The 22,497-nt window shown below is 39.4% G+C and overlaps 1 protein-coding gene across 1 annotated transcript; it reads right to left on the bottom strand.

Annotated features, from left to right (window-relative positions):
* Positions 1–811: 811 nt before the first annotated feature.
* On the bottom strand, positions 812–12,683 carry cops9 (COP9 signalosome subunit 9). The gene is made up of 3 exons (XM_052018946.1): positions 12,471–12,683; positions 10,053–10,125; positions 812–2,510 (listed from the first exon to the last, which is right to left on the bottom strand). Exons 1-3 carry the CDS (start codon positions 12,531–12,533, stop codon positions 2,473–2,475), a joined length of 174 nt encoding a protein of 57 aa, XP_051874906.1. The 5' UTR covers positions 12,534–12,683; the 3' UTR covers positions 812–2,472.
* Positions 12,684–22,497: the final 9,814 nt, after the last annotated feature.

The raw sequence follows: 22,497 nt of genomic DNA, 5'->3' as shown, positions 1-22,497 counted from the left end.
GCTAGCTTTAAACTTGGTTCCAATGATTTCAATTTTATTTAGACTCCTTAATGTCACAGTCGTGTAAATGCTATCTTGATGTCCACTGCAATTACTCTCACCTTCAGAATTCAGCTCTTCTATCCATGTTCTTTTATGACTACCACTTTGCTATGATTGACAGGTGGGTGATGAGGGAATTATCAGGCAGAATCAATGTGTCCTATTTTTCATGTATAGGTTTACATGGAAAATATATGATGGATAATTGATAGTATTTTAGCAATACTTGAACAGTTTGGCAAGGGTCATGGCTTGCTCTGACCCAAAGATCTTTAGCGCTGTATTTGAGATGCTGTCAACTCCCATTGTTTTTGTTGCATCCAGTGAGATGTCAGAGTGCATCCAATATGTTGAAACATGGCTTCTATAATGTAAATCATAGGAGGCTAGGGGCTGTGAATCTTAAGTTTTCTACTCTGGAGGGCTAAGGATTCAGAGTCATTAAGTATAATCCAAGGATGAGATTTTTAGACAACGTTATAGATATCTAGCAGAAAAATGGAGTTGAAGCCAAATACTGAATGGCAGAACGGGTCTGATAAGCAATATGCCCTACTCCTGCTGCCATTTCTGCTTCTAAGTTCTGATGCCATACATTTCCAGAGAGCCAATTCATACTGTTTTAGCATAAGCTGCAGTGTTGCTATTTTGAAGACACTAATGCACAGTGGTGGAACAGAGGAGTTAAAAACAGCTGTAGCACTCATATCAATGTTGCTGATAGAGTACATGTTGAAGGAAATTGCACAAAAAAAATCAGAAATGAAAGGATATTAATAATGTATTTAATTAACGCCTAAGTAACACTACTTTCACAATTGATCAGAGCAACCTATGGATATCAATAGTGATGAGTAGGTTTTTTATCTTTGCATTGCTAACAAATAAACCTTCTCTAAAATACTTCCATTGTATTCCAGTGTATTCTGAAAGAAAAATTAAAATATGGGAAAATACATAACAAATTCATTTCCACCTACAATAGAGTTCATGCAATCCATGTCCATGCGACCTAATTATTTCAAATAAACTAGTCAATCCTCCATGGCATAAAATGCCAATGAATAGTCATTAAAAGCAAATTAGAAGACAGGTTGACTAGGGCATGGTATAATTTAGTCTGATCTTTAAAGTCACACGCCATCCAGCCATTCAAATTTTATATTTTGGCTACGTTGCTAAAATTGAAACACACCACTTTAAGCAGAGAAATACAATTGGTTGTAGTACAGCACTATTAAACAAGTGTCTGAAATTACTGCATTACAACTTTACATTTGCAATTGTCATTTCTACTTATGATTCCCAAATTACATTAATTTGATTCATTTAAAGTTATTAATCGGAGAAGGCATAAATGTTAAAATTCTTATTTAATTATGTTTTTACAACCAGGGCCAATTAGAAACAAATTCATCCCAAGAGGAAATACCAATTACTGGGGCAATAAATACAAGATTGCTTTAACATATCCAAAAGGGAATTCAGAAGAAATTTCTTCATCCAGGTATGGTTAGAATATAGAAACCTATCATAAGTGGTTGGTTGAGGTAAACAGCACAGTGATACATGTAAGAGGAAAAAGAGATAAACATAAAACAATAATATCTTTAAGGGGTTAGATAAGTAAGCACGTGCAGATAGGCGGAGTGGCTTCTGACTGTGCTGTAAATACTATGCAAGATTTTTTTTAAAAAAGTATCAAGCTGAGTGTTCAACTTTGGAGAAAAAAGCAATTTCCACAAATGAAGACAAAATGAAATACCTCAGAAGCAACTGGTTATTGAGAAGAGGTCCTTCTGCTGGAAGAACAATTTAGATGGTGTGCAATGTCACTTCCATCTGATTTTTTTAAAAAAGTGATAACCTTGCATTCAAAGCTGTGCACTTAGCACAACAATGGAACATTGGGGATAAAAACTGGAAGCCTCCACTGAGTTGAAACACTTCTTCACAGCTCTGGGAATATTCCCAATGACATACTTTTGAATATATCCTACTCAATGCAAATCTTTGTACAAAAGTAAAGTGGTTTTCCACCACTGGAACTAAGGAGGACTTTACTTACAATTATTTCATTAAACTGTGTACCCCAACATGTGTTTTGTAAAGCTCAGTCCTTCAATTAGAACTGTGATTAGGATCTGAAAACCTCAGCATCAATTTTCACTCCAGGTGAACTGACAAATTTGTTGGTTGTTGGAAGGAAACACAAATTACAGAAGTTGCAAGTTTATTTTACAAAAAACACAGGATGTTGTTAATTTAATAAAATGACTTCACATTTTTAAAACAAAAAAACAGGCTAATAAAATGTAGGCTGTTTTGAAGATATCCTTGTGTTTGTCAATGTGCTAAGGTGTTGCACGTTACGTACTCTATTTCTTTCCTCTTCCACATTTGAAGTTTGGATTAAGCGAGGAGAACGAATCACTGAATATCATCGTCATCGAAGAGGTCTTCAAAATCTAAAGTTTAAACAATGTACAATTAATATCCTGAAAAAGAGTGCAGTTTTTTTCTACTACCTTCCTGTTACTTCCACATACTCACAACTCATCTGTTGAAGATGACAAAGGCAAGTTTCCTTACAATACCTCTCCACATGAAATTAATATTCCCTTATTCAACACAAGAAAAAGTGTTTGATGACACCGAAAGAACTCACCAAATCTTCCCATCTTGAGTAACAGGACTGGCAGAGTACATGATCAAAAGAAAACAGTGTGAATGCCACTCTGGAGTAAGATTTGAATTCAGGATTCCAAGATGTTTTGGGGTGTTCTTTATTCCATTTGTTAAGATGGCAGATCAAACTTCTCTCAATCCAGGCTCCAGTTATGCACCGTCAGGACAGCGATAATGCAGGTTAATTCAAAATGAAAATCTTCCTCAGTGCTGACCATGGCATATTGCATATCTCCAGTAGTCACCCTTTTTAGATTGAGCAAATCTGCCCATTACTATCTCTTGGAACTCAGTCCTACCATGCTCCAAGATCTCTTCACTGAACAAATTCTGGCCACTTCCATGTGCCTTGTTTGTCATTGCTCCACCGTTGACAACATGTCTCCAGTTATGCAGTCTTGATCTCTGGAATGTACCCTTCCTAAACTTCTCCAACTTTTACTCCTTCAAGGCATGCCATAAATCCTCACTTTAACCAAGCTTTTGATTATCTGTCATAGTATCTTTTTTGGCAGCTCAATGTCCAATTTTGTTTGATAACATTCCAAGAAATGCCTTGAACCACAGTACCATGTTAAATGTTGATTGACAATGTTTGTGCTGTAGGTTCATACCCAGCAATCTAACTAATTGACATTGGAGAAACTAATTACACATGACAAAAAAAAGAGTGGTGGTGGGGGAGACAGGAAATGGTGTTAAAGCATTTGGCTTTTTCAGTCAAACAGGGTTCATTTAGGAATGAATTTAAACTGACTTCTCGTATCAAGGCTTGGCTTCCTGCCTCACCACAGACTTCTTAGTAACAGATTAGTCAGTGGACAAACTTCAATTGTGCAAGGTTTTCTCAATTTTTCTGCCCTAGTAAGCCTTTTGTTGCCAAAATGCCTTTTACAAGAACCATAAAATTTAATTCTGTACTCCTATTGATGCCAGACTGAAAGCCTGGATTAAAATCCCCCATTTTGGTCTAGGATTTCAGTAACATTGTTTTCTAAAGGAAACACCAAATAGCTTTAGCACAAAGTCATACGTGGATGAAATAAAAAGGCCAATCCCATGTGCACATTTATTTACTTTCATTCCCCTTAAATTATAGAATTGAGTGTTTATTCTAAGAGAAAGAAAATAAGAGGCTGCAAATTTTGTTTCAACATGAAGTTCTATTTAGGAAGAACACCAATATACATATGGCTTGGATAACAGCTAGTAAATTGCAGATTCGGCCACTGAAGAATTATTTGTTCAAAAATCAGCGCCTTTGAATTCAATTGAAAATCGTTTAAGTCGCATCAATCTCTATGACACCATTCCAAGTGTCTGAAGTAGATTTCTGCTTCTTTTTCTCACATCAAAGCAGCTTGTCGTGGTTCAATACCGAACTTATAAAACAGAAATTGTGGAGAAGTTTACTGTTTATTGAGATTCTTTTCTGTTTGTGAACTTTGATATATATATCATGGCTCAACAAGCAAAGCATAATGTAGTCAGAATCCTTATTTCCAATTTCAATTGCACCCACACTTACCCAAAGTAGCCACTGTAGACTTCAGATCAGCTGTTTAAAAGTTGAGTAAACCACTACGTAAGAGGTAGTGTAAACCTGAAGTAGAACAAAGCCAATGTAAACCTGTTCTCTACATAGGCTCCAGTGAAGCTCTGTGTAGTGCCAGAGCACCACTGGTTTCCAAAAACAAAAAACTAACAGGGAACATTACGTCAGGATCATTGCCTGCTAGGTTCTAAAGAATAGAATGAATCTACACCCACAATTAAACACCTCCATAACCAGAAGGATGGTAATGCATAAAAGTCCTACTTAGAAGAATGTTCTTCATAATGGGCACTTACTCTCTTCAAACCACAAAACCTTTCACTGCAAACTAATTCATAGATTCCATTAAATTAATTGAAGTGAATCAGTGTTCTAAAATGTCATGCAAATAATAAGACTTGAACTGTTACATAGTCAGCAGTTCACCTACTGATGCAAAGTAATAAAATTGAAAAAACATATCTATCCACATCTAAAAAGCTCTCAAATACATGAAATTATCTTGTTGAAATTTCTTTGCACATCACTGCCTTATTCAATTAAACTCGTGAAAATATTTTACCACTGTTGTGGTATGCACAGGCAGTGCAGCCATTATGTCTCTATACCTTCATAGAAATTTATATTCTAGAGCTACAGTAAATAGAGCTGCACTAAATACTGGCTGTTCTTATAATTTGCTCTGTACACAATCATACACAAATTCCACAAACCATTTATGTCAGCATAATGGAACCTGCTAGTAATTTAAGTAAAGCTAAATTTGGAAGAAATCCTTAAGGAAAGGGTTAGTTACTGCCACGTTACAGTACTCCCAGCTGCAAGCAACTGTGATGTTGGATCACTACACCTCCTCCTGGAACCATAAACCTAACACAGAGGTGATCGTAACAAGCTTAAAATAGATTCATAACAACAGGAACTGTGCTACCCCAAAGTATTTTATTGTATATCAGAGATTTTAGTACAAGTTATCAATTTTAATGTGGCCACGTCATTTTCTCTGTAAACCCAACAATAAGTTAGTGTTTCAGTAACTGGAGTTATCACACAAAACACAAGTAAACTCCTACTGCACAAATTTGTTTGAAGTGCCAGATTTAGATAAAGCAACAAGCAATTTGCAACCCTATAAACATGAAATTATTTCAATGTATTTTTCTAGTCAGTTTTAGTTGCAAATAAGATACTGAAGGGATTAAAAATAAATTGATTCACAAAATAAAGCAGCACATTTCTAATTATAAAGCACAGTTTCAGAGTGATGGTTAATCTATGATAATGTTATCCCTTTCCAGGGATAGATAGCATATTACGGATAATCAACATGGTTTTGTGCAGAGAAGGTCACGTCTCACAGACTTGATTGAGTTATTTTTTTGAGGATGTGACAAAGATGATTGACGTAGGTAGGGCAGTGGATTTTGTATTCATTTACTTAAAGCTTTTGACAAGGTCCTTCATGGTAATCTGATCTAGACAAATGGGCTCCATGGAAACTTGGCATATTGGATTCAAAATTGGTTTGGCCACAGAAGACAGAGTGTAGTGATGGAGGGGTGTTATTCACTGGAGGTCTGTGACCATTGGTGTTCCACAGAGATCAGTGCACAGACCTCTGTTGTTTGTGATAATGATTTGGACAAAAATGTAGTGTGTTGATTATTAAGTTTGCAGATGACTTAAAAATTGGCAGAGTTGTGGATGATGAGAAAGGTTGCCAAAGGATTGAACAGGATACAGACCAATTGGAAATGTGGGCAAAGAAATGGCCTATGGACTTTCATCCAAACAAGTGCAAGATGTTGCAGTCTGGGATGTCAAGTGTAAGAGGAAAGTAAACAGTTAATGGCAGGACCCCAAGGAGCATTAATGTACAGAGGGATCTTGGGCTGCAAGTCCATAACTCCCTGAAAGTGGCAACACAAATAGATAGGGTAGTAAAGAAGGCGTATGGCATGTTTGCTTTCAGTCAGGGTGTTGACTATAATAGTCAGGAAGTCACGTTGCAGCTATATAAAACTTTGGTCATGCCACATTTGGAGTATTGTATGCAATTCTGGGTGCTGCATTACAGGAAGAATGTGGAGGCTTTGCAGAGGGTGCAGAAGTGGTTCACCAGGATGCTGCCTGCATTATTATTAGCTACAAGGAGAGGATGACAAACTTGGATTGTTTTCTCTGGAGTGTAAGAGACTGAGGAGAGACCCGATTTAATTTTATAAACTTATGAGAAGCATAGATAGAGAGCCAGAGTCTTTTTCCCAGGGTGGAAATGTCAAAAACCAGAGGGCATCACTTTAAGGTGGGTGGGGGGGGGGGGGGGGGGGGGGGGGGGGGGGGGGGGGGGGGGGGGGGGGGGGGGGGGGGGAGTAGTTTAAAGGAGATTTACAAGGCAAGTTTTTTTTTAAAATACATAGGGAGTGGTAGGTGCATAGAAGGTGGTGTCAGGGGAAGTTGTGGAAGCAGATACTATGGCAGTGTTTAAGCAGCATTTAGACAGCCACTTGAACAGGCAGGGAATGGAGGGATAAAAACCACGTGCAGGGAGATGGGATTCATTTAATCTGGCATCATGGTCAGCATGTACATTGTGGGCTGAAAGGCCTATTCCTGTGCTGTACTGTTCTAATCCAATTGGTCTGGAAGAACCACAAAAAAGGCTCAAGTGGAATATCAGTCTCTACTGACCACATGACATCCACTATTAATGGCCAAAACACTGTATGTAACAGGTCCTTTGTCAATTTAAAAACTTCTAAATGCTGCACACAAAGGCTCCACTTAAAGTGAGTTTGGAGGGATAGGATGGAAGTGGGGAAGGGAGCTTCCCCCCAAAAGACCACCTCCTCAGTACACAACTGCCACTCCAAACAAATAAAATACCAGAAGTAACCCATAAAAACAATGCAAACAGTATGGCGGAGTAATATAAAAATTGCCTAGAGTTAAAACTGTTACTCAAAGACTGCAAGATAGCTAGTACAAGTTAAAAAAGGTTGCATGACGATTTTGTATTCTCATTCATCTCATCTCCAACACAGATCTGCTGTGATTAATGAGCCTTCACCACCCTTTCTCAGACGGCACCACCACCACCACTTATGTTGTTCAGCCCAACTCTGTTTCCACCCTTTCACACTCACTGTTCTTTCCATCCTCTCCCTTTTTCTACAACATAAACATCTTTGATGTCTAACATTTTCTGGTTACGGTGAAGGATCATTAACCCGAAACACCAATGGCATTTCTTCAGGATGCTGCCTGATCCAACGAGCATTTCCTAGCAATTTCTGGTTTTATTTCAGATCTCCAGCATTTGCACTTTTATTGCTTTTTGAAGCATCATTTTATTAGATTGAAGTCTGGCCACAATCAGAGCTGTGCAGTTAAAGCCTAACTCCATGCCTCACTATGCGCCTACCTACCTTTGGATTTCTGGATATAGGTATTGCGTCACAAGAGACTGCAAATGCTGGAATCCTGAGCAAAAAACAAAATGCTGTTGGAACTCAGTGGGTCAGGCAGCATCTGTGGAGGGAAATGGACATCCAGATAAAAGGGCCTCGACCTGGAACGTCAACTATCTGTTTCCCTCCACAGATGCTGTCTGACCTGCTGAGTTCCTCCAGCATTTTGTTTTTTCCTGTAGGTATTGGATCTGAAATCATAAACAAGTTAATCTGACGAAACAATAAAATGTATACATTTTGAAACTGCAATTGAAAACCAATTTTAAACTCTTGTAATTTAGATAAGACTTTGATAACAAAAGCAATGCATAAATATTGCATTGCACCTGGCAGTTCAACTAGCAGCCTCTGCCCTCTAGTTGTGAACAATACTAATAGCAATTAAACATCCCGTCATGAATGCACTGAGAAATTGTCTCACTGGGTGCTTTTTACACCAAGATATTTATTTTTTCCTCAAAAGGGATCATTTCTAAAGCAAGGTGAAAGCCAAATTCCACTGACCAGCCAAGAATCCAAACCAAAACACATGAGCATTCTGAATGTTTAAATGTTAACAAGTTCAAATTTTTCAGTTGGCCACATTTCTTTTTATTTGTCCGAAATCTATCATTATTCGCCTATAACCAAGGTAACAAGCACACTAGCTGGGATACTTTTGAAAGCAAGCACAGAAATAGGGCAGTGAACTTTCTACTAATTTGCTTGAAGCTTTGGTGCTCTACCTACTATCCTAACCTATGTAGATGTTGCTTTTCAGTTAAAGTAGATAATTGGGGAGGGGGGGGGGGGGGGGATGCGGGTGGTGGAGAGAAAGAGAAAGAAAAAAAAAATACCTTAAGAAAACTAACTTTTTGGAAATGATCCCCAATAGAATAGTAGTTCTCTTAGTAGTTCTTAGATCTTTGAGACAACCTTTGAGATCACCAAACAGTGCTATTGGTTCACTACTGCAGCAAATTCTGACCCATTGCTCCTATAATTGCTCGATGTTGACCTCAAGGGTCCTATTTCAATGAGAGTAGTTGAGATCTTAAACCAGTTTAAAATTAACCACAGCCACTACTGTAAGAAAAGCACATTATTTTAACATGCTAAACTGAATGGTTGAGATAGGGAATTTCACATTGAGTTCAAAATCTTACTCAGAACCTACATTATAGCAAATGAAAAATAGTACAAGAGAGGTTTATCGCTTGATTGAAATCTGGAAGTAATAATGTGGCTGAGCAACCAAAGCTTTATTCTGTTTTTCAACATGTTCCTACCCATCTTATTGTGTAGATTACAAATACCAAGTGTTTGAAATAACTGATTTAATAAAAAGATTCAATTAAGTTGTACATTTTTAAAGCTACATTTGAAAATTACAATGATTTTAAAGTTTAAGCCTGTCAACATTTTGATGCCTGCACTGTGTATAAATGATTCATCGCAGCCACTACCATTTGCCCTGTTGCAGTGAGCACTCAGGTTAAGTAACTTACAACCGTACCGTTAATGTTTCTTCCACTGGGGTAAAACAAGATGAAGTTCCATTGATGAGCCAGAAAAATAAAACAAAATATAAATATAAATGTGCAAGGTCTTTCAGGATTCATAAGTGCTAATCTCTTTCTTTAAAAGAAAATATCAGTTGTCCATTTTTATTAATTTCATACTGTAATTTTTGCTGCAAATTTTCTTTAAACATGACAGTTTATACATAGCCTGAGGTATTGCAACCACACTTGGGTTAAAAGCATGTAATCCAAAATTGTGTGGCGAGAGCAACAATAATTATTCCGCCAAACAATAAGCACTTCAAGTAAAGCAGCATTCTATTCTTATCAGTCAAACACTTGTTGTATGTCCTCTTCATCAATTAACAGGAAGGGAAATTACTTACCTGCATTAAAAAAAAATCCCTTTTAATCCAATTTTCTGAATAATGTGAGACAGTAGCATTTAATGAAAGCACTACTTGTGGCTACTATGAGCTTTGCAAGTGAAGAAAATTTAGTGCAAGATGTGAAGGAGATTCTCCAAAACATTACAATAAAATGTGAAGCAGAGCACTGGCATAGTTTAAAAAAATAGAACTAGAGACTGCATTGTGTGACCATGATATATTCTGAGCTGGGGGGGGGGGGGGGGGGGGGGGGGGGGGGGTGATGGAGGTAAAGTGGAAAGAAAAACGGGCAAGGTTGGAAGCCATCTTTAAAGCAGAATACTCAACCAGCTACAAGAAGTTCACAATAAACAAAAAGACTGGACATATAATTGTGTAAAAAAAAAATTGACGAATCACTCACCATTAAAGAAATCTGCATGGACAGCTTTTTCATTAGCTGCAAGGTCCATCAGAAGTCCCGAACTTCCTCCTGCCTGAAAAGTTAATCAAATGACTGGACTTAAAGGCAATTTAAGTTTACAGAACTAAACTCTTTGATACAATTTCTCCACTGAACCTAATAATGCCAAACTCAAACTGAGCTTGAGCACTGCTAGTTAATCTAAGCTAGAGCAGTAACTGGGAAGCTTTAAGTGAGTTAAAGGACAGGGGAAAAAAAAGATTTGCATTCCCAATCCCTGCTGAAAGTATGCCTACAGACAGTGGGTGAGGACTGAATTGGTTATATCACATTGTGCTTGTGAGCAAATTGCCAACACTCACTGAAGAGTTCTCACATGGAGAATGTCCATTTGAACAATGTACAGGTATGTGGTACCTGTGGATTCAGATTCTAATACACTTGTATGAATTTATTGTAATGGAGAAAATAAATAAAAAGATGGATGCACAATAGCAATGGAATTAATAAAGGTGAATATACAACATTCAAATATAGGAGATAATGCATATTAAGAATAAAATTAGACTTTAATTTCCAGAATAGTTTCTAATTTTAGCCAAGGCTTTGCAACTAGGTTTTGAGTAATGCAGGCAATTGAGAGAAATATTCCCATTCACCCTTTGTTCATTGCAGCCAGTTACTGGGTACTGGGATGCAGCATATATAGAACAGAAAGTGACTCAGGCAAGGTAAAAGTGGTAAATTTTAAGGAGGTTTTTTTTTATAAGGAGAGAAAACACTGTGAAGGGACTTAGGGAGTTTAAGTGCAAACAGTAAACAAAGAAAAGATCAAGAATAGAGGGTATGTGGGATGACTTCCGCTGAAGCAAGTTATCAGCAGGTAGAGACAAGGCCAGGAGAGATTTGTAGATGAAAATGGATTCCGAATTGATGTGCTAGGATATAGGAAATAATGGATGTTATCGGGAACAGACTTTCTACTGGCAGCATAGATTTGAACACGTTGCAGTTTACCATAGAACCATAGAATCATACAGCACAAAACAGGCCCTTCGGCCCACCATGTTGTGACGTCCATCAAACCACCCTCACACTACCTAACCCCTTCCTCCCGCATATCCCCCCATCCCACACTCCTCCATATGCCTATCCAACAAGCTCTTGAACCTGTCCAATGTATCTGCCTCCACCACCACCCCAGACAGTGCATTCCACGCACCAACCACTCTCTGGGTGAAAAACCTCCCCTGACATCTCCCTGAACCTCCCACCCATAACCTTAAAGCCATGCCCTCTCGTCTTGAGCACTGGTGCCCTGGGAAGGAGGCACTGACTGTCTACTCTATCTATTCCTCTCAATATTTTATATACCTCTATCATGTCTCCTCTCATCCTCCTCCTTTCCAGTGAATAAAGCACTAGCATCTTAAGCCTCTCCTTATATTCAATACTCTCTAATCCAGGCAGCATCCTGGTAAATCTCCTCTGCACCCTCTCCAACACCTCCACATCCTTCCTATAATGAGGCGACCAGAATGAGCCAGCATGGCTTTGTGAAGGGAAGATCTTGCCTCACAAGCCTGATAGAGTTCTCCTAGCAAGGAATTCAGGAAACACTGCAGGGAATGCTGGAACAGGAGTGACAAAGTTAAGAAAGCAGTCACCAAAGTTTTGCAAAACCATCTTGCAAACAAGTTAAAAATTCAGCCTAAGTCAAACAAAGTTTGTGTACAATTTGGTTTAAGTGAGAAACTATAGTGGAGTTTACAATTAAACTCACCAGTGTTAAGATACTAAGCTGCTTTTGTTCTTTCTAATGTTGGTTAAAGTACATAATATAGTTTTGGTTTTCTGCTCAAGGATGGTATTGGGGAGATGTTATCAATGCAGACAAAGAAACCAATCCAAGTTTATCAATTGTATTATCATGGGAACAGCAAGCAGGTAAAGGAAAATAAAATGTTGAAGGAAGGCACACTGGAATGCCCTGTGTCTAAGCAGAGGGAGGAAAAGATTAATGAGCAGATGCAGGGAAGGGACAGGATTACACATTTGGGAGGGTGCAGGGAATGGAAGAGGTCAGGGACGGAATAATGTTGGAGGGAGATAATAGTTTCTCCTCCAATCCTTGTAAATAAGGTCTGGGGCTCTGCTCCTTCAGCACCGCGTAGCCCGGGCCTGTGAAAGCTCCTCTTCTTTGCACCATCCCCTCCCCATCCCTCGCACCCCCTCCCCTCCTCCTCCGCACCCTCCCCTCCTTCGCACTCTCTCTCTCTCTCTCCCCTCCCCTCCTTCGCACTCTCTCTCTCCCCCCTCCCCTTCCGACACTGAGCTTCACCCAAAGCTACGTTAAGGCTTCCTAAACCATCCCCCTCCTCCCCAGGGGGCCGGGCCGGGCCTCCCCTCCTTCCTCACCTCGTCCAGATCCACGTACGGCCCCGCACCCTCGGGGAACATCTCATCCACCGCCGGCTTCATTCTCACCACAACCCTTCGCCCCAGACCCCGAGCCCGGACTCAAGAACCAGACGGAACTTCCGGCGCCGCGCTGATTCTGGGCCGCTGGAAATTCGCTCCGCGGATTAAAAATTCCCCTTTCCCGGGGAACCGCAGCGGATTTCCTCCGTCGGTGAGGCGGAAGCTGTCGGGGCTGTTTTATTGTAAAACTCCACAAAACCGCTCGTGTACATAATATAAATCTTTATTTTGCACTTTCAAGGTAACAAATTAACAGTATTGATGGAAGCTGCGTCGATTCTCCTCCAATCAATGAACGCCCGAGGGTTGTTACCAAGAGAAATAAACTTCCATTTAAAGTCAAATAATTGACATAACCTTCAAAACTTAGGCACATCCAGGCTTGTTTGCTTGCTCAATAGCGCAACCAAGAACTTAATAGATCAAGGTAAGTACCAACCCTGCTCTTTGGCCACAGTCACAGTGTTTACACAAACATGCCACCCCACTTCTTACTAGCACCGCTGCTTTTCCTGATATATGTTAAAGCCCTGCACCTGGGTGTATGGGGCAGTGTTTCAAAAATTGCAGCTGTCTCAAGACGTGGTGAGTGGGGTACACAGTGAAATATTTCAAGAGCATGCGTACAGTGTGATGGATAGTGGAAAGAAATGGAAGTAGCGTTGCCAACATTTTATCTCGAAGTAAAGAATGTGTTGTGAGCATGATTTGTTTTGCCTTGCCAGGGAGGATTCCAGTTTCCATGGGGGAATCATTTCACTTCAGAGTAAATTTCTATTTGCGTGCAAAAGTCGGCAGGGAGCCAGCATTACTTTCCACTGACTGCAAAATCCTGGCAATTGGATCTTTCTGATTCTGGATGCTTTTAACTGCTCAAGTTGAGAAAATCATAACAGAAATGTATGTCCTCTAGCAATCCTCCTATTGAAATAAGGGAAGTTGGTCAATATACCAAAGATCTGGGGGACACACTGCAGGAAATGTTGCAAGCACAAACTACATAAGATTACCCGGTATGAGCAGAAAAAGTGCGAGTTGTATGCACAGTATAAGTGGTGCTATGACAGAATACAGAGTGTTTACAGTGAGCAGACCAAACCTATTTTTCCAAAGCAGGCTAAGACCATAAAGAAAAGTGTGCTGAGGCTGAGGGGTGTGAAGCCCAACGTTGATTCGAGAGAATGCTGGCCTTCAAGTGGTGCATCACTTTAGGGTTGGGGGAGACATGAAGAGACAGGGCCATCATCTAGTTCTAAGCTGCATCCTTAGCTTCTTGGAGTTGGAATTCACAATAAATGTCACTTTTTAAAAAAAAAGTGAAGTCCCATTCAATATTGTACTGTTGGCCACTATGTGGAGAATGAAGTGCAAAATGATATATTTTTCTTGGAAGAATGAGACAAGGTGGTGTGACATGAAGGGTACAATGTTAAAGTTGGTGGAAAAAGGAGATACTTCAATGTTTGCAAATATTTAAAGGTTACAGGAGGTGGTTTGGAATTCAATCAAAAAGTGGGTCTAATAGAGGCATACGATCATACAAAGCAGGAAAAGAACAGGTCATTCAGTCTTTCAAGCCTGCTCCACCATTCAATGAGATAACATTTGATTGTCACCTCATCTCCATATTCCTGCCAACCCCCTTATCAAGAATCCATTTAACTCTCCCTAAAAATATTTAAAGACTTACAGTGGCATGCAAAAGTTTGGGCACCCCGGTCAAAATTTCTGTTACTGTGAATAGCTAAGCGAGTAAAAGATGACCTGACTTCCAAAAGGCATAAAGTTAAAGATGACACATTTCTTTAAAATTTTAAGCAAGATTAATTTTTTATTTCCATCCTTTACAGTTTCAAAACAACAAAAAAGGAAAAGGGCTCAAAGCAAAAGTTTGGGCACCCTGCATGGTTAGTACTTAGTAACACCCCCTTTGGGAAGTGTCACAGCTTGTAAATGTTTTCTGTAGCCAGCTAAAAGTCTTTCAATTCTTGTTTGGGGGATTTTCACCCATTCTTCCTTGCAAAAGGCTTCTAGTCCTGTGAGATTCTTGGGCCGTCTTGCATGCACTGCTCTTCTGAGGTCTATCCACAGATTTTCAATGATGTTTAGGTTGGGGGACTTTGAGGGCCATGGCAAAACCTTCAGCTTGTGCCTCTTGAGGTAATCCATTGTGGATTTTGAGGTGTGGTTAGAATCATTATTCTGTTGTAGAAGACATCCTCTTTTCATCTTCAGCTTTTTTACAGACAGTGTGATGTTTGCTTCCAGAATTTGCTGGTATTTAATTGAATTCATTCTTCCCTCTACCAGTGAAATGTTCCCCGTGCCACTGGCTGCAACACAAGCCCAAAGCATAATCGATCCACCCCCGTGCTTAACAGTTGGAGAGGTTTCTTTTCATGAAATTCTGCACCCTTTTTTCTCCAAACTTTCCTGCGTCCTCACCACAAAATTCAGCATCAGCAGTTTGCAAAGGAACATCTAAACAAGTCTGATGCATTTTGGAAATGAGTCCTGTGGACTGATGAAGTTAAAATAGAACTTTTTTGGCTGCACTGAGCAAAGGTATGAAGGGTGAAGAGTCCAAGAATATGGAGTTAAATCACTTAGCATAAGTGCCAGGTCTGACATAAGAAAGAAAAACTTTTCTTACAGTAAGTAGTCAGATTTGGAATTCACCACCTGAAAAGCTTGGCTAAGCAGATTTAATCATTGATTGCACGTGGGATTGGATTGTTCCCTTAAAGAGAAAATTTGCAGAGCTGTGGGGAAAGAGTTGGGGAATGGGACTTATGAACTCTTCAGAGAGCTTATGTAGTCTTGATGGACCAAATGGCCTTTTCCATATCATAGAAATCTATGAATCAGTGAGTTTTTTATTCAATAACTTTCAAATTAATATCATTCAGTGAATTTTTGTTAAGCAAGGAAAATAACTTTTAAAAATAAATATATCTCCCAGTAAATGTAAATGTACAGCAAAGTATAGGCACTCCGCAGGTTTTGATAGTGTTCTGTATGTTCAGAATTACTTTTCAATGTGTCTTTTAAAGGCTATTACACAAGTCTTTTTGATAATCTGTCTTTTCATTGTTTTATGTGAGCAATGTGAATCATTCACAATATTCAGATCTCCAACCAAAATTATAGTGCCAGGAGTGTTATTTATACTTAGGGTTTTTAAAAGAAGACCTGACTATTTGGCACATCCCTGACTTTGAAACTACTGCTGAAGTTTCAGTGTCCATAGACAATGAGTTATACCTCTACCGCAGTCTATCAATCCATACATTTCAATAAGGCTGCTTCAGATACCACGGCACTCTTCTAATGTAATTAATTTAGGATCAAACCTAAGAGATAAGAAAAGAAAACCCACTCAGGACTAAGATTTACTGAAGTTAGGATGCCATGAAGGCAATGGAGACCATTATCACTTTGGCACAAGTGGAAGTTGTAGCCGAGCTGATTTTCCGTCTCATTGCCCTGTAGAAGAAACTTGATCAACATTGGAATGATTGTAAAAGTACACATGCCACCTGTAGGTGTCTGTCCCAGATACAGAGAAATATAATTCTTATAGACATAGGCAGCATTAGGTAGCTTCCTTAAGATTAAGATCTAAGAGAACAATTGACACTACCACACCCAAAGAGCTTTCTGAAACAGAAAGCACTGTGCTGAGAAAGCAGATGCAGCTGTGGAAATGAGTTTTGGTCAACATTGTCACAAACCAGCAACAAAAGAAACACACCGAGCATGATTTAGTGTTAAAAACTATTTTATTAATCACTACTTATGATAATACGTAAAATAAAAGTAAAAATGTTAGTATGTTAGACTTCAAAAATGTTAAACCTTGAACGTTAACCCCAGAACTAAACTCTTCGTGTGTGTGTGTGTGTGTGACAAAGTCCCAAACTCCCAGTTCCGGAATGGTTCTTAAAGTTCAGTTCCGCAAGCCATAAGGTGAAACATGAGCAAGGGCTTCTTCAACGACCACCGTTGTCTGAAGATAAGACGTAGATGTAGAGAAACATAGAGAGAGTAAATACAAAATCCAAATGTTCCACGATGGAACCCAAACGACACTTCAGTGTTTACTCGGTAGTGACTTCCTCACCCCGAAAAGCATCCGAATCGTGGTCGTCCACACACAAATATACCTGTTTCCTTCTACAGGTCAGCAACAAAGTGAACTCCACCGGATTACTTCCAACTTCCACACATGGATTTCAGTGGCAAACACAGTTATTGTTTCTCATCCATCGATAGAGAAAACAAGCAGGCTGGTGTCTCTCTCCCTTCTCTCTCTCTCTCTTTCTTCTTCTTCTTCTGACTTCTTCAACAACGTCATTACGTCCTTTATCTTCTATTGACGTAAGCACGCCCCACACACACATACACACACACTCTCTATCTTAAAGGGACTTTCACTGAGTCCATAACACCTCCCACCTAAAAAAAATTTTTCCCACGAAAAATTTAACCGCGCATACAGTTACTAATGTTAATAATTATCATGCTACACAACTACAGACTATCAGATTAGTACAGATACATGTTTCCCATTTAACATCGAGAAAGACAATCAGCAATCACATTATCTTTGCCTTTAATGTGAGTTATCCTGAGATCAAACTCTTGCAAAATTAAGCTCCAGTTTAACAGCCTTCTGTTCTTGTTTTTGACTCGGCTCAATGGTTTCTGAGCGGTGCAAACATATACACTGAAATGTTGCAAGGCTAAAACAAGCGACAGTAATTCTTTCTCTATGGTGGAATAATTCTTTTGATGCTCATTAAATTTCTTTGAAAAGTAAGCTACCGGGTGGTCAATATCATGAAGGTCACCCTTCTGCAACAACACAGCTCCTGCAGCTTCATCACTGGCATCTACTGCTAATGAAAATGGCTTTTCAAAGTCAGGTGTTTTGAGCACAGGATGGTAGCATAAAATGGCTTTCAGCTTCTCAAATGCTTCTTGACAAGAATCTGTCCAAACAAACTTTACTCCCTTCTTCAGAAGATTAGTTAGGGGAAGAGCAATATCAGCAAAATTTTTACAAAATTTTCGATAATATCCAACCATTCCCAAAAATCTTCTAACAGTCCTCGTACCTGTGGGAATAGGGAACTCAGATATTGCTTGAACTTTTGCCTGAACAGGAGCTTGCTTGCCTTGACCTACAACATAACCAAGATACGTCACAGTGGCATGGCCAAATTCACTTTTAGCCAAGTTAACTGTAAGGTTAGCCTTGGAAAGTCTTTCAAACAACCTTTCTAACGCAGAGATGTGATCCTCCCATGTATCATTCCCAGTCACTAAGTCGTCAATGTAGGCATCTGTATGTTTTAACCCATGAATCACTGAATTCATCATTCTTTGAAATGTTGCCGGAGCATTTTTCATTCCAAATGGCAAAACATTGTATTCATACAATCCAGAAGGGGTTACAAAGGCTGAAATCTCCCTTCCTCTATCTGTTAATGGAACACACCAGTACCCTTTTAATAGGTCAATCTTTGTAAGAAATTTTGCCTTTCCCACTCTGTCTATGCAATCATCCACCCTAGGAATAGGGTCAGCATCTGACTTTGTTACAGCATTCACTTTCCTGTAATCTGTGCAAAATCTAACAGTTCCATCAGGTTTAGGTACAATAACACAGGGCGAACTCCAATTTGAAGTAGAATGTCTAATAATATCATTTTCCAACATGTATTTTATTTCCTGATCAACAAGTTTACTTTTTTCCACATTCATTCGATATGGGTGTTGTTTGATTGGTTTTGCATCCCCAACATCAACATCATGGGTAATTATCGATGTTCTGTTTGGAACATCTGGGAACAGATTTTTAAATTTTAAAATTAATTCTCTCATCTGTTGTTTTTGTGAAACTTGTAAATGGTCCAACTTCGTTTCAAGGTTCTCCATGATATTTTGGTTTTTTAGTTTCGATGGAACAATATTTGGTCTAAATTGGCCTTCCTCAACATCAACATCAGGCATTCTAGAAACAACCTTTACACCATCCACCAAGGCCACAACTGAATCCCTCTCATAATAAGGTTTTAGCATGTTTACATGACAGAGTTGTGTTTTCTTGCGTCTATCTGGTGTTTTGATTATATATGTTAGATCAGTCACTCGAGATTCAATAACATAGGGTCCAGAAAAGCGAGATTGCAAGGGATTATTTTGGCTAGGGAAAAATACCAACACCTTTTGCCCCACTGCAAATGTCCTAGGCCGAGCACGTCTATCAAAATATGTCTTCATTCTTATCTGGCTAGTTTTCAAATTCTCTCTCGCTAGCTGGCAGACTCTCTCCAACCGAGTTTTAAATTTTTGGACATAGTCCAACAGACTCAAGTGAACTTCCTCATTAACCCATTGCTCTCTTAACAACTCCAAAGGTCCTCTCACCCTATGTGTCCAAATACAAGCTCAAACGGACTAAATCCTATTGACTCCTGGATTGATTCTCTAACGGCAAACAAAAGTAAATGGATACCTTCGTCCCAATCCTTTGTGTTTTCAAAGCAATAAGTCTTCAGCATATTTTTGAGAGTAGAATGAAATCTCTCCAGAGCTCCTTAAGATTCTGGGTGATATGCAGATGATACAATCTGCTTTGCTCCCAGCTCATAGACTATTTGTTGAAAAAAAATTTGACAAAATTACTACCTTGATCAGATTGGATTTCTTTTGGCAAACCAAACAAGGTAAAAAATTTTACAAGAGCCTTTGACACCGTCTTGGCCTTAATATTTCTAAGGGGTATTGCCTCTGGAAATCTAGAAGTGGCACACATGATGGTTAACAAATACTGATTTCCAGTCTTAGACTTTGGTAATGGGCCAACACAGTCCACAATCACCTTCGAAAAGGGCTCACCAAAAGCAGGAATTGGCTTCAAAGGAGCCACAGGGGGTTTTTGATTTGGTTTACCCACCATCTGACATGTGTGGCAGGTTTGACAAAACATCACCACATCTTTTCTCAAACCAGGCCAATAGAATTGTTTCAAGATCTTCCCTACAGTTTTATTCACACCAAAATGACCACCCAAAGGCATACTGTGGGCCAGGTTTAAAATCTCATCCCTATAAACTTTTGGAACAACAACCTGATGAATAACTTCCCATTCCTCAGTAACAGGAACATGAGGAGGTCTCCATTTCCTCATTAACACTCCATTTTTGACATAGTATCCACTTGGCACTTTCTCAATCTCCTCACATGAGAGTGCTTTTTCTTTCAATTCTGTCAACTCGGGGTCCTTTGTCTGTTCCACCATAAAATCCTTCCTCGACAAAGACAAATCTTTAAATTCAGACTCACTATAAGGATGTTGATCCTCCAGTGAAGACAGAAAAGTCTCAGATAAGGCATCATAATTTTCTTCCTGTTTAGGACTGTCACAAGGAACTACATCAGACTGCACCGGACTGTCTGTCTTGGCTAATTCTCTAGCTCGAGTCACCGCACATGATGGGTAAACATCTGGATCATTCTCAGACTCATCAATCCTTGGTTTGGTTGTTAACCGTACCACAGCAACAATTTCTCCATCTGCAAGGTCATTTCCCAATAACAAAGAAACTCCTTCCACTGGTAACCTAGGTCTTATCCCTATCTCGACTGGTCCTTCTACAAACTTTGACTTTAAAATCACCCTGTGAAAAGGGACAGACATGGTCTCACCTGTAACGCCTCGTACTAGATTTACTTCACCAGTGTCACTTTCTTCACCAAAATTTAAAACACTGTCCAGCAAGAGAGATTGACTAGCCCCAGTATCTCTAAGAATTTTCACGGGCACCTGGGGTGACTCATCATTCAGTGAAACAAAACCCTCTGATACATACGAACGGAATTCTTTTCTCACCTCCTCCAACTTTTCCGCTTTTCCCTCTTGCAAGGACTGGTCTTTAACAGCATCTCCTAAACCTTTTTGATTTTTAATTGCCTGAAAGCAAGCATTGGGCACAGCTTCCTTCTTTTTCTTCAAAAGGACACAATTAGATATCACATGGCCAGGTTTCCTACAGTAATAACAAGTACGCTCAACAGGTTTCTCCAGCCCTGGCTTCTTTTCATCTTTTCCTTTTTGATTACCTCCCAATTTAATCTCCAGTTTACCTGGATTGTCTTTGTAACTCTTTTGAAAGGTTTTAGGTTGTCCCCATTTGGATTTATGGGTTAAAGCATAATCATCTGCCAACCTAGCAGTTTCTTGTAAAGTTTCCACTGCCTTTTCATTTAAATATGTTGTTAATTCAGCTGGAACACATCTTTTAAAGTCTTCCACTAGTATCAATTCTGTCAATTTATCATAATCCCCATCTACATTTTTAGCCAGGCACCATCGTTCAAAACATATTCTCTTTCCATTGGCAAATGCCATATAAGTCTGATCTGCAGATTTCCTCAAGTCTCTGAATTTTTGTCTATAAGCCTCAGGGACCAATTCATAGGCCTTCAATATAGCTTGTTTTACCTTGGTATAATCAGCTGCATCCTCAGCAGACAAAGCAGAATAAGCTTTTTGAGCTTTACCTTTAATCACACTCTGTACCATAAGAGCCCATCCTTTCCTTGGCCAGTTTGAACTCACAGCAACCTTTTCAAAATGTTGGAAATACTGATCAACCTGATCTTCTTCAAAAGGAGGGACTAATCGAACCTCCCTGCTGGCTGAAAAACCATCATCAGAATCAGATTCCAAACTCCTACGCTTCATTTGTAACTCATGCTGCCTCTGTTTCTCCTTCTCCTCACTATCCAGCTCCATCCTCTTCAATTCCATCTGCTTCATTGCTAGATCAGCCTCTATCTTCATCTGAGTTAGCTTTTGTTCAGTCTCTAATTTCTTTTGTTCGGCCTCTAATCTCTTTTCCTCTTGTTCGGCCTCTAATCTCTTTTGCTCTTGTTCAGCTTCTAATTTATTTTGCTCTTGTTCAGCCTCTATCTTTGCCAGCTGCACCTGTGCCTCAGAAATTGCTATTTCACTGCCAGGAAACTGTTTTAACAGTTCCTTCTCAAACACCTTCTTTTCCACATAATGGCCAGCTATCAGTCTCTGAATATCTGCCTTTCTCATAGACTGCTTTACTTCTGTAAGGTTTAGCCTTGTAGCAATCTTTATCAGATCATCCTTTTTCGCCACCTCCAATCCCTTTTGGGTTGGTGACTCCAAAAATGCCTTAATATCCATTGCTGCTGGTTTCCACACACACAAGCCAATTAAAAAGAATTTATCAGACCTCCCTCAAAAATCTTTGGATTGAATCCCGAACAAATCTCGTCAATCTGGGGAACGATCCCAGACGACACTCGTTAACCTTTGGGTTGGATCCCGGACGAATCTCGTTAACCTTGGGAACTATCCCGGACGCGCCCCCAATTTTGTCACAAACCAGCAACAAAAGAAACACACTGAGCATGATTTAGTGTTAAAAACTATTTTATTAATCACTACTTATGATAATACTTGAAATAAAAGTAAAAATGTTAGTATGTTAGACTTCAAAAATGTTAAACCTTGAACGTTAACCCCAAAACTAAACTCTTCGTGTGTGTGTGTGTGTGTGTGTGTGTGTGTGTGTGTGTGTGTGTGTGTGTGTGTGTGTGTGTGTGTGTGTGTGTGTGTGACAAAGTCCCAAACTCCCAGTTCCGGAATGGTTCTTAAAGTTCAGTTCCGCAAGCCATAAGGTGAAACATGAGCAAGGGCTTCTTCAACGACCACCGTTGTCTGAAGATAAGACGTAGATGTAGAGAAACATAGAGAGAGTAAATACAAAATCCAAATGTTCCACGATGGAACCCAAACGACACTTCAGTGTTTACTCGGTAGTGACTTCCTCACCCTGAAAAGCATCCGAATCGTGGTCGTCCACACACAAATATACCTGTTTCCTTCTACAGGTCAGCAACAAAGTGAACTCCACCG

This window comes from Pristis pectinata, chromosome 6 (assembly GCF_009764475.1).
Source record: "Pristis pectinata isolate sPriPec2 chromosome 6, sPriPec2.1.pri, whole genome shotgun sequence".
Taxonomy (NCBI): Eukaryota; Metazoa; Chordata; class Chondrichthyes; order Rhinopristiformes; family Pristidae; genus Pristis; species Pristis pectinata.
Note: the sequence above shows the minus strand (reverse complement) of the source record. Positions and strands in the feature narration are given on the sequence as shown.

Coding starts and splice junctions, on each gene's coding strand:
- cops9 (XM_052018946.1), bottom strand. CDS start 12,533: ATGAAGCCGGCGGTGGATGAGATGTTCCCCGAGGGTGCGGGGCCGTAC. Junction 10,126..12,470: donor CGTACGTGGATCTGGACGAG/GTGAGGAAGGAG, acceptor TTAACTTTTCAG/GCAGGAGGAAGTTCGGGACT. Junction 2,511..10,052: donor CCATGCAGATTTCTTTAATG/GTGAGTGATTCG, acceptor TTTAAACTTTAG/ATTTTGAAGACCTCTTCGAT.